A 12843-nucleotide genomic window follows, 5' to 3' on the forward strand; every position below is an offset into this window, starting at 1 on the left:
AAGGTTTGAATCTGGGTTACAGTGTCTGGTGGGTAAAGGCTGGAGAGATTTTTTTTTTATCTCCCAGTTCAACATATGTGCAGACCTGCTAGTGTCTGAACCTCCTTCATGTATATACACACACATATCATATACGCATGTTAAAGATCCTGTAATCCATGTCAGCGTTCAATGGGTTATGGAAACAAGAACATGCCCAGCATGCACCCCCCCACCCCCACCCACACAACACCCCCCGCCCCAAAAACGAAGTATGGCAGCCTACATGGCGGGGTAATTAAAAAAAAAACGGTCATGCACATAAAATGTTACATTTCTGTCTGAGAGTGTGTGTGTGCATGCCTGAAATGCGATTGAATGACACAGGAAACGAACGATGAGCGCCCAGTGGCAGCTGTCAGTCAGCTCTACCCAGGTAGCAGCCTGTTGTGCAAATGACCCACCAGAGTTTGTAAAGCGCATAGAGCTTTGTCTACAGTTGAGGATAGGTGCTATATAAGTATCCATGTCAAATCAAATCAGATCAAATGTCAGGCAGCTAGGTGAGGCAGTCAGTTTATCTGTTAGAACGATGATGTGTGTTAAATGTCAGGTGGGTACTAGGTAGTGGGAAGGGAGCGTAGAGAGGAGGGGGGGGTGGGGTGTATGGTGAGGAGGGGGAGGTGGGGTGTGGGGGTGTAGTGGGGGAAGGGGGTGGGGGGAGGGGCAGGTAGGTGGGATGAGGGAAGGAGGACAAGTGGGCTTTTGCACACAAGACCATTTCCCCTCCCATCAGATTACAGGTGTCGCTGTGCTTACCTGTCTCAGCCTGTGAACTGAAGAGGGGGGGGGGGGGGGGGGGGGGGGGGGGGATTAAGCAGTTCACAGGGGATTAAGTTTACCTGGTGAGAGGGAAAACCGAGCAGGGTCAATGTCTTCTCTAAAAAAAACCCACAAGCATCACTTACAGAACATTTTCTCAGAACAGTACATGCGTGTGAGTGTATATGTGTGTGCGTGTGTGCATGTACATATCTGTTTGTGCATGTATGTATGTGTATTTGTTAGTGTGTGTGTGTGTTTATCATTTATATATATATGCATGTATGTATATATCTTTGTGTGTGTGTGTGAGAGACGAGATTTTTGCCATCAATTTACGGAAATCAGTAAATCTGATAGCCCCAGGAGTCCACCCTGAGAACAGTGTAAATCTGCAGAGAAAGTCAGGTGGTGTAACATGTACGTGTAACAGGCTCGTTTCCAGGTGATCAGACTCCCACGCTGATCCGTATTCCCAAACGGTTTGGATTCTCATTTGATTCTGTGAACAGAAACATTCTGTGGAGTACACTAAGAAAAAGCAGGGTACACGGAAAGTTTTACATGGCCGTTAAAAGCATCTATGATTCTGTACTTGTATGTGTTCGTGACAAAGGTATTCATTCAGACTTTTTTCAGTGTCCACGAGGGGTTAAACAAGGTTGTATGCTAAACCCACAGCTGTTTTTCTTTTTCATCAATGGATTGGCAGTGGAGTTATCAAAGAAGGGTAGGCATGGAATACAAATGATACGTGGCGCAACAGAATTGTTTTTAATGCTATTTGCTGATGATGTCGTTCTCTTGTCTGACACACCCATAGGGTTACAAAATCAATTAAATACCCTTAAGCAAGAAACAGACAGACTACAACTAACAGTAAATCTCGATAAGACCAATATTATAGTTTTCCGCAAAGGAGGTCATCTTTCAACTCATGAAAAATGGTGCTGTGGTGATAGAGAAATAAAAGTAACCAATTCATATAAATATTTAGTAATGTTATTCACAACTAAATTGAGTTTGACGTCTGTGTGGGATGAAGCAAATAGAAAAGGGGAAACAGGTGTCATCCAAATTATAAAATCACTCAGGAGACTACGGTCGACTGATGCACAGCTTTTCTGGAAACTTTTCGACACACAAATTAAACCAGCCTTGAACGATGGAGCAGAAATACGGGGACTCATGACAAATAATCAAATGGAAAGAGTACATACTTTTGCAGTGAAGCGCTTTCTTGGTGTCCCATTACATTCATCAAACACTATAATGTATGGCGAAACTGGCAGGTACCCATTGCATATTAAATCGGTTGTAAAATGCTTGAAATATTGGTTCAAACTTACTAGACTGCCAACATCACGATTATGTGGGCAAGCATACGAGATGCTGCTGCTGCAAGAGGAGAAGGGCAAACAGAACTGGGTATTCCACATCAAGGAAACACTAACGGAACATGGATTCGGTCTGGTCTGGATGTGCCAAGGAGTAGGGCACGAGAGCGGCTTTGTATGTGAATTAAAGATAGACTTATAGCATGTTACAAACAAAACTGGCACGGAGAAATAGAGAGCAATGATAAGTATAAATGGTTCTATTCGTTTTTCAAACGGAGAAATATATTACAATCGTAACAAACAAGTGGCATACAATCTGTTTTGCGAGGCTCAGATTGAGAGCACTTGGACTGAAAGCCAACAGAAGATGGTTCGATTCAGACGTAGCAACATCCCCTTGCCCAGTGTGTAGAGAAAGCCCAGAAGATGAAAACCATTTCATATTTGACTGAAAAGATATAAAGAATTGCGAAAAAAACTGTACCTGTTTCAATACAGCTCCAGTGCAGAGAAAAGATCTGTTCGGCATACTGATGACAGAAAATGAAGACTTGATACTCTCACCAGCAAAATATGTGTCTGAGTCAGTAAATATATGTAAAATGTCTACTATTGGTCCAAATACTAATCAATTAATTATAAACTTAGTATGGGATCTATGAGGGGGGGGGGGGAAGCATAGATAAAAGGAAGGGTTACATTTGGATGGTCAATTTCGACAATGTATTGTTCTGATGTGTTATATGTTTTATATGTACTTTGTTATGTAGTTGTATTGATATGATGTGTGTCAATGTCACATGCTTAGATAATTATTATTGGGATTATAATATGCACTTTGTTTCCTGTGTACTGTTCAGAGACGAACGACTGGGTAGAAAAAGGCACAGTACCCACCTGCCACATGGACATTTTAAGCAAATGACAAAATACCAAAGTGCCACTTATCCCTTAGTAGTTTAGTTCACTTTGATTATGTTTTTTCCTTTCTGTTCCATTTTATTTGTTTTGCACCAGTTTTGTTCTGATTTGTACCTGCTATTTCACTAGAGCTTTACTGCTAATGACATGAAACATTTCAGTGTTCAGTATTCTCTCTCCCTCTCTCGGCCAAGAGGGTTTTGGGACAGATCCGCACTGTCATCATAACCTTTAAGACTGACTCGCAGTTTGACTTATCAGAAAAAAAAAGAGTTTTATTTAAAACTTTTCTCTCCCTGCCCCCCGTCTCCCTACAAATCTGCATTGTCATCATAACTTGTAAGACTGACTCATAATTTGACTTATCAGAAAAAAAATCTTTTATTCAACACTTCCCCCCCTGTCTCCATTCGGCAGGTTCCCAACAGCAGGTGTCGGCAGGGAAGGAGGAGGAGGAGAAGAAGGAAGAGGAGGAGAAGAAGGAGGAGGAGAAGAAGGAGGAGGAGGAGGAGAAGAGGAGTTCAGAGACGGAGCAGTGGGAGGAGTCGTGGCGTGAGGTGTCTCACCGGGTGTGTCTGGCTCTGTGCGACGCGCTGTGCAGGTGGGGGCAGCCCCAACAAGCCCTCAGGGCCGCGCGGCTGGCAGCACAGGTCAAACCAGGTGACGTACCTAACACACCTGAACGGCTGTGGCTGTGTGTGTGTGTGTGTGTGTGTGTGGTGGTAGTGAGGGGTGTGGTGTATGCAGGGGTGGGTGTGAAATGAGATGTGGTGGTGACGGTGTGGTGTGTGTATGGGTGGGGGTGTAGTGAGGGGTGTAGTGAGGGGTGGTGGTGAGGGGTGTGTGTATGGGTGGGGGTGTAGTAGTGAGGGGTGTGTGTATGGGTGGGGGTGTAGTGAGGGGTGGTGGTGAGGAGTGTGTGTATGGGTGGGGGGGTTGTAGTGAGGGGTGTAGTGAGGGGTGGGGGTGTAGTGAGGGGTGGTGGTGAGGGGTGTAGTGAGGGGTGGTGAGGTGTGTGTGTGTATGGGTGGGGGTGTAGTGAGGGGTGTAGTGAGGGGTGGGGGTGTAGTGAGGGGTGGTGGTGAGGGGTGTAGTGAGGGGTGGTGGTGAGGTGTGTGTGTGTATGGGTGGGGGTGTAGTGAGGGGTGGTGGTGAGAGGTGTGTGTGGGTGGGGGTGTAGTGAGGGGTGGTGGTGAGAGGTGTGTGTGGGTGAGGGTGTAGTGAGGGGTGGTGGTGAGAGGTGTGTGTGGGTGGGGTTGTAGTGAGGGGTGGTGAGAGGTGTGTGTGGGTGGGGGTGTAGTGAGGGGTGGTGGTGAGGTGTGTGTGTATGGGGGTGTAGTGAGGGGTGGTGGTGAGGTGTGGGTGTGTATGGGTGGGGGTGTAGTGAGGGGTGGTGGTGAGGTGTGTGTGTGTATGGGTGGGGGTGTAGTGAGGGGTGGTGAGGTGTGGGTGGGGGGTGTAGTGAGGGGTGGTGGTGAGGTGTGTGTGTGGGTGGGGGTGTAGTGAGGGGTGGTGGTGAGGGGTGTAGTGAGGGGTGGTGGTGAGGGGTGTGTGTATGTGTGGGGGTGTAGTGAGGGGTGGTGGTGAGGTGTGTGTATGGGTGGGGGTGTAGTGAGGGGTGGTGGTGAGGGGTGTGTGTATGGGTGGGGGTGTAGTGAGGGGTGGTGGTGAAGTGTGTGTGCATGGGTTTTGTGTGTTTTCACTGTTTCTGTGACTTGGAAATGGGCCCTATAGATTTACATTAAACAGGCGAGAAGGTTTGTGAACACCCACACCTCATCAACACCAACAGTAAGTAACATGAAAAGAAAGAAAGAGAACAGGCCCAGCTGGTGCTTTCTACAACACGTGTGGCACACCCTGTGCATTGGTGCATGTGTGCACACAAACTTTCATTTCAGGCACATGTAAGTCCGATGACGGAACGTGTATATTTGGTCCATGAGAATTGTTCCTGAACGACGGGCGCAATAGCCGAGTGGTTAAAGCGTTGGACTGTCAATCTGAGGGTCCCGGGTTCGAATCACGGTGACGGCGCCTGGTGGGTGAAGGGTGGAGATTTTTCCGATCTCCCAGGTCAACATATGTGCAGACCTGCTAGTGCCTGAACCCCCTTCGTGTGTATATGCAAGCAGAAGATCAAATACGCACGTTAAAGAACCTGTAATCCATGTCAGCGTTCGGTGGGTTTTGGAAACAAGAACATACCCAGCATGCACACCCCCGAAAACGGAGTATGGCTGCCTACATGTCGGGGTAAAAACGGTCATACACATAAAAGCCCACTCGTGTGCATACGAGTGAATGTGGGAGTTGCAGCCCACGAACGCAGAAGAAGAAGAAGAAGAAGAAGTTCCTGAATTTTGTGTTCTCTCATAAGTTACACACACACACACACACACACACACACACACACACACACATTAATACAACACTTGTAACAATAAATCAATAAGAATTTTTCTTTTAAAAAAAAATAGCATAAAATAATGATATAAAAACCACACGCTGAATATGACTGCGTTTGCCATCCGCTGTTCCCATGTGGTAGGTAGGTGTCGGCCTGTCTGACTCACTCACTCACAGAGTCTGGTCACACGTGTTAACACAGGCTGGGTGTGTCACAGGGTGAAGCGTGGCGCTGTCAGACGATCCATTCCCCCAGCCCCCATCTCTATGCACACTCACACTCCGTTCTGATGATGACAGGTGTTGTGTGTGTGTGAGTGTGTGTGTGTGTGTGTGTGAAGAACGCTCGGTAGAGTAGTTGTGGTACTTGTTATTGCCGTTGAACCTTGACAGAAGATGGTGCAGGTTGGAGACTGGAGGGAGGGAGGGAGGGTGTAGTGGAGAGGTGGGGGGTGGAGAAGGGGGGGGAGAGGGTAAGGGAGATAACAGAGGATGCAGAAACACTTTTCCCAGGCAGGCGGACCGGACAAGAGAGAAGAATTACTTTGGGTTTGCTTTGGGAATTGTTGAAGGCTCACTCGTGTTGGTCCAGACATTTACCAGTGGAGTGATGGCCTAGAGGTAACGCGTCCGCCTAGGAAGCCTTGGAAGTGAGAAAATCTGAGCGCGCTGGTTCGAATCACGGTTCAGCCGCCGATATTTTCTCCCCCTCCACTAGACCTTGAGTGGTGGTCTGGACGCTAGTCATTCGGATGAGACGATAAACTGAGGTCCCGTGTGCAGCTTGCACTTAGCGCACGTAAAAGAACCCACGGCAACAAAAGGGTTGTCCCTGGCAAAATTCTGTAGAAAAATCCACGTCGATAGGAAAAAGAAATAAAACTGCACACAGGAAAAAAATACAAAAAAATTGGTGGCGCTGTAGTATAGCGACACATTCTCCCTGGGGAGAGCAGCCTGAATTTCACACAGAGAAATCTGTTGTGATAAAAAAAAAAAAGAAAACATAAGAAAAGAAAGAGAGACAGGGTGAAAAAGGGGACGGGGGGGGGGGGGGGGGGGGGGGGGGGGGGGGGGGGGGAGACAGAATGTTTTTCATTCAAGGACTACAATTTTAGGCATGGCCTATTCTTCCAGTCTGCCCTTGCTAATCTACACCAGTCACAATAACACACATATATTTAATGGCTAATGTACACCAGTCACAATAACACACATATATTTAATGGCTAATCTACACCAGTCACAATAACACACATATATTTAATGGCTAATGTACACCAGTCACAATAACACACATATATTTAATGGCTAATCGACACCAGTCACAATAACACACATATATATTAATGGCTAATCTACACCAGTCACAATAACACACATATATATTAATGGCTAATCTACACCAGTCACAATAACACACATATATATTAATGGAGAGGGGAGAAAGAGAAGCAAAAAAAAGTTGTGCAGGACAGATATGATAACACACACACACACACACACACACACACACACAGAGTGACAGATGGATAGTATAGTAAGAGAGAGAGAGAGGAGGGGAAAGAGAGAGAGACTGTGAGACATGACGCAGTGTTGTTGTGAGACATGACGCAGTGTTGTTGTGAGACATGACACATTGTGTTGTGAGACATGACACATTGTGTTGTGAGACATGACGCAGTGTTGTTGTGAGACATGACACATTGTGTTGTGAGACATGACACATTGTGTTGTGAGACTTGACACATTGTGATGTGAGACTTGACACAGTGTTGTTGTGAGACATGACACATTGTGTTGTGAGACATGACACATTGTGTTGTGAGACATGACACATTGTGTTGTGAGACTTGATACATTGTTGTTGTGAGACTTGACACATTGTGTTGTGAGACTTGATGCATTGTGTTGTGAGACATGACACATTGTGTTGTGAGACTTGACACAGTGTTGTTGTGAGACATGACACATTGTGTTGTGAGACTTGACACAGTGTTGTTGTGAGACATGACACATTGTGATGTGAGACTTGACACATTGTGTTGTGAGACATGACACAGTGTTGTTGTGAGACATGACACATTGTGATGTGAGACTTGACACATTGTGTTGTGAGACATGACACAGTGTTGTTGTGAGACATGACACATTGTGATGTGAGACTTGACGCAGTGTTGTTGTGAGACTTGACGCAGTGTTGTAGGTGATGCCATATCTTAGCATCCTAAGTTACTGCACCTCTTGGTTGCATCTCCATGGTCTGTGGGACGAAAAACAGAAAAACCAAGATGGTGGCACGTTAGTTTAGTGAATCTGCACTGCAATTGAGTAAAATAAAAATGAATCGAAATCCACTGAAAATGGGCTACAACATCTACTAACGGTAATATCGTTTCATACATGCACAAAAATTGCCTGTTAACTCTCTCCATACGAACGGCGAAAGAGACGACGTTAACAGCGTTTCACCCCAGTTACCATCATCAAAATATTCCAAGCGGAAGGCTCTTACACTGAAGAGGTGAATGTTGACAAAGAATACCACAATTCTGACGACGGAAGCTAAAGGTTGGGTCATTCAGACACCCACTGGACATCCGAGGGGTCTGTGTAGAGGAGAAGAGAGGACTGGCCGTACTGAGTGAGTTAAAGTAGGTGCAAAAATTTGGGATGCTAGAATAGAAGACCTGACACATTGTTGTAGCGAGACATGACACGGCATGTTCATCGTGAGACTTGACCCATTGTTGTGGTGGTGGCGGCGGTGACTGTGCACACACAGAGGACGAGGAGAGCGTGTACCACGTGCTGAGCACCCTGGGGGAGGTGGGGCGGAGGGGGGAGGGCTACCAGGTGTGGCTCCGCCAGCGTGGCTTACCTCACAACACCGGCTCCACCCACCTTCCTGCAGCCATCCGCGACACCGAGAACAGACTCAGGTAAAATGTTTTCTGTAACTGAAGTGACAGGGGAGGGGTTGTGTGTGTTTGTGGGGGGTTGGGGGGGGGGGGGGCTGTAGTGTGTGTGTGTGGTGTTTGTGTATATGCACATGCGTGTGTGTACATGTATGTGCATGTGTGTGTGCATGTGTATATGTGTGTGTGTGTATCTGCGTATATGTGTGTGTGTGTGCATGCGCGTGTGCTTTTGGGCGTATGTGTGCGTGCATGATTGTGCTCTTCCTTCCACTACCCATAACCAATAAACCCCTTTCCAATTGCTACCCTTCATCTGTAAACCACCTAACTATAGCTACCCACAACCTGTAAACTCCCTTCCTGTAGTTACACACTACCTTTTAATCCCCTTCCTGCTACCCGCAACTTATAAATCCTCTACCAGCATCCTACCCGTTTCCTGTAAATCCTGTGCCTGTAGCTAATAATTAACTTCAAATCCTCTTACCTGTAACTACCCCCCCATGGTATTTTGATTTTTTGTTGTTGTTGTTGTTCGTAGCCATGCAAGACAGAGGAGGATTAAAGGGGTGCTGTGTTGTGTTGTTGTTGATGTTGTTTGTAGCCATGCATGACAGAGGAGAATTAAAGGGGTGTTGTGTTGTTGTTGTTGTTTGTAGCCATGCATGACGGAGGAGAATTAAAGGGGTGTTGTGTTGTTGTTGTTGTTGTTTGTTGCCATGCATGACGGAGGAGGATTAAAGGGGTGCTGTGTTGTGGTTGTTGTTGTTTGTAGCCATGCATGACGGGGGAGGATTAAAGGGGTGCTGTGCTGTGCTGTGTTGTTGTTTGTAGCCATGCATGACGGAGGAGGATTAAAGGGGTGCTGTGCTGTGGTGTGTTGTTTGTAGCCATGCATGACTGAGGAGGATTAAAGGGGTGCTGTGTTGTGTTGTGTTGTTTGTAGCCATGCATGACGGAGGAGAATTAAAGTGGTGCTGTGTTGTGTTGTGTTGTTTGTAGCCATGCATGACGGAGGAGGATTAAAGGGGTGCTGTGTTGTGCTGTGCTGTGTTGTTTGTAGCCATGCATGACGGAGGAGAATTAAAGGGGTGCTGTGCTGTGGTGTGTTGTTGTTTGTAGCCATGCATGACTGAGGAGAATTAAAGGGGTGCTGTGGTGTGTTGTTGTTTGTAGCCATGCATGACTGAGGAGGATTAAAGGAGTGCTGTGGTGTGTTGTTGTTTGTAGCCATGCATGACGGAGGAGAATTAAAGGGGTGCTGTGGTGTGTTGTTGTTTGTAGCCATGCATGACGGAGGAGAATTAAAGGGGTGCTGTGGTGTGTTGTTGTTTGTAGCCATGCATGACTGAGGAGGATTAAAGGGGTGCTGTGCTGTGTTGTGTTGTTGTTGTTTGTAGCCATACATGACGGGGGAGGATTAAAGGGGTGCTGTGCTGTGTTGTGTTGTTGTTTGTAGCCATGCATGACGGGGGAGGATTAAAGGGGTGCTGTGCTGTGTTGTGTTGTTGTTTGTAGCCATGCATGACGGGGGAGGATTAAAGGGGTGTTGTGTTGTTGTTGTTGTTTGTAGCCATGCATGACGGGGGAGGATTAAAGGGGTGTTGTGTTGTTGTTGTTGTTTGTAGCCATGCATGACGGAGCAGGATTAAAGGGGTGCTGTGCTGTGTTGTTGTTTGTAGCCATGCATGACGGAGGAGGATTAAAGGGGTGTTGTGTTGTTGTCGTTGTTGTTGTTTGTAGCCATGCATGACGGAGGAGGATTAAAGGGGTGCTGTGTTGTGTTGTTGTCGTTGTTGTTTGTAGCCATGCATGACGGGGGAGGATTAAAGGGGTGCTGTGGTGTGTTGTTGTTTGTAGCCATGCATGACAGAGTAGAATTAAAAGGGTGTTGTGCTGTGGTGTGTTGTTGTTTGTAGCCATGCATGACTGAGGAGGATTAAAGGGGTGCTGTGCTGTGTTGTTGTTTGTAGCCATGCATGACGGAGGAGAATTAAAGGGGTGCTGTGTTGTGTTGTTGTTGTTTGTAGCCATGCATGACGGAGGAGAATTAAAGGGGTGCTGTGTTTTGTTGTTGTTGTTGTTGTTGTTTGTAGCCATGCATGACGGAGGAGGATTAAAGGGGTGTTGTGTTGTTGTTGTTTGTAGCCATGCATGACGGGGGAGGATTAAAGGGGTGCTGTGTTGTGTTGTTGTTGTTGTTGTTTGTAGCCATGCATGACGGAGGAGGATTAAAGGGGTGTTGTGTTGTTGTTGTTTGTAGCCATGCATGACGGAGGAGGATTAAAGGGGTGTTGTGTTGTTGTTGTTTGTAGCCATGCATGACGGGGGAGGATTAAAGGGGTGCTGTGTTGTGTTGTTGTTGTTGTTGTTTGTAGCCATGCATGACGGAGGAGGATTAAAGGGGTGTTGTGTTGTTGTTGTTTGTAGCCATGCATGACGGAGGAGGATTAAAGGGGTGTTGTGTTGTTGTTGTTTGTAGCCATGCATGACGGAGGAGGATTAAAGGGGTGCTGTGTTGTGTTGTTGTTGTTGTTGTTTGTAGCCATGCATGACGGAGGAGAATTAAAGGGGTGCTGTGGTGTGGTGTGTTGTTGTTTGTAGCCATGCATGACGGAGGAGGATTAAAGGGGTGTTGTGTTGTTGTTGTTTGTAGCCATGCATGACGGAGGAGGATTAAAGGGGTGCTGTGTTGTGTTGTTGTTGTTGTTGTTTGTAGCCATGCATGACGGAGGAGAATTAAAGGGGTGCTGTGGTGTGGTGTGTTGTTGTTTGTAGCCAGGCATGACTGAGGAGGATTAAAGGGGTGCTGTGGTGTGGTGTGTTGTTGTTGTTTGTAGCCATGCATGACGGAGGAGGATTAAAGGGGTGCTGTGGTGTGGTGTGGTGTTGTTGTTTGTAGCAGTGCATGACGGGGGAGGATTAAAGGGGTGCTGTGTTGTTGTCAGTACACTGCAGGAGGACACACAAGACAGACGTCTGGGCGCCGTGACGGACAGACAGAAAGTGGAACTGGACCTGCTGTGTTTGAACACTCTGGCTATGGCAAGGGTCAGGAAATAAACCTGGCACACACAGAGAGAGAGGCAGACAGAAGAGAGAGAAGAAACACCGAGAGAGAGACAGAAGAGACACAGAGAGAGAGAGGCAGACAGCAGAGAGAGAGAGAGGCAGACAGAAGAGAGAGAAGAAACACCGAGAGAGAGAGAGGCAGACAGCAGAGAGAGAGAGGCAGACAGAAGAGAGAGAAGAAACACCGAGAGAGAGAGAAGAGACACACACAGAGAGAGAGAGGCAGACAGAAGAGAGAGAAGAGACACCGAGAGAGAGAGAGAAGAGACACAGAGAGAGAGAGAGGCAGACAGCAGAGAGAGAAGAGACACCGAGAGAGACAGAAGAGACACACAGAGAGAGAGAGGCAGACAGCAGAGAGAGAAGAGACACTGAGAGAGAGAGAAGAGACACACAGAGAGAGAGAGAGGCAGACAGCAGAGAGAGAAGAGACACCGAGAGAGAGAGAAGAGACACACACAGAGAGAGAGAGAGGCAGACAGCAGAGAGAGAAGAGACACCGAGAGAGAGAGAAGAGACACACACAGAGAGAGAGAGGCAGACAGCAGAGAGAGAAGAGACACCGAGAGAGAGAGAAGAGACACAGAGAGAGAGAGAGGCAGACAGCAGAGAGAGAAGAGACACCGAGAGAGAGAGAAGAGACACACACAGAGAGAGAGAGGCAGACAGCAGAGAGAGAAGAGACACACACAGAGAGAGAGAGAGGCAGACAGCAGAGAGAGAGAGAGAGGCAGACAGAAGAGAGAGAAGAAACACCGAGAGAGAGACAGAAGAGACACACAGAGAGAGAGGGAGGCAGACAGCAGAGAGAGAGAGAGAGAGGCAGACAGAAGAGAGAGAAGAAACACTGAGAGAGAGACAGAAGAGACACACAGAGAGAGAGAGAGGCAGACAGCAGAGAGAGAGAGGCAGACAGAAGAGAGAGAAGAAACACCGAGAGAGAGACAGAAGAGACACACACAGAGAGAGAAAGAGAGGCAGACAGCAGAGAGAGAGACAGAAGAGACAGAGAGAGAGAGAGAAAGAGCGTGGAAGGTTGCATTGTTGATAGTTGCTGTTGTGTTTCAGGACATCAGACTCGTGTGTGTGCGTGTGTAACTGTTGTTTGTGTGAGTGTGTGTGTGTTCGCTTGAATGCGTACATGTGAACATGTCCAGATCATGCACGTTTGAACACGTCCTTCATGCAGTGTATTGTGTCGCAGTGCATTCATGAACTTGTGTGTGTGTGTGTGAGGGCGCGCGCATGTGTGTGCGAACGTTTGCATGTGCGTATGTGTCCATGTTGACTGCAGTGAGTTCTAAGAGTAGTTTTGTGTTCACGCTGTTGTTGTTCTCATGTCTGTGATGTGAGTCCCCTCTCCCCTCCCCCCACCACAT

The 12843-nt window shown here is 47.2% G+C and overlaps 1 protein-coding gene across 1 annotated transcript in view; it reads left to right on the top strand.

The window, feature by feature from the left end:
- The window catches only part of LOC143297884 (uncharacterized), a 50987-nt gene extending 39379 nt beyond the window's left edge, over positions 1 to 11608 (top strand). Inside the window, exons 14-16 of the mRNA XM_076610411.1 lie at positions 3480 to 3722; positions 8257 to 8413; positions 11341 to 11608. Coding sequence (XP_076466526.1) covers positions 3480 to 3722; positions 8257 to 8413; positions 11341 to 11455 — 515 coding nt within the window. The 3' untranslated portion in view covers positions 11456 to 11608. The remainder of the gene's footprint in view (positions 1 to 3479; positions 3723 to 8256; positions 8414 to 11340) is intronic.
- The last annotated feature ends 1235 nt before the right edge of the window (positions 11609 to 12843 follow it).

This window comes from Babylonia areolata, chromosome 23 (genome assembly GCF_041734735.1).
Source record: "Babylonia areolata isolate BAREFJ2019XMU chromosome 23, ASM4173473v1, whole genome shotgun sequence".
Lineage (NCBI taxonomy): Eukaryota > Metazoa > Mollusca > Gastropoda > Neogastropoda > Buccinidae > Babylonia > Babylonia areolata.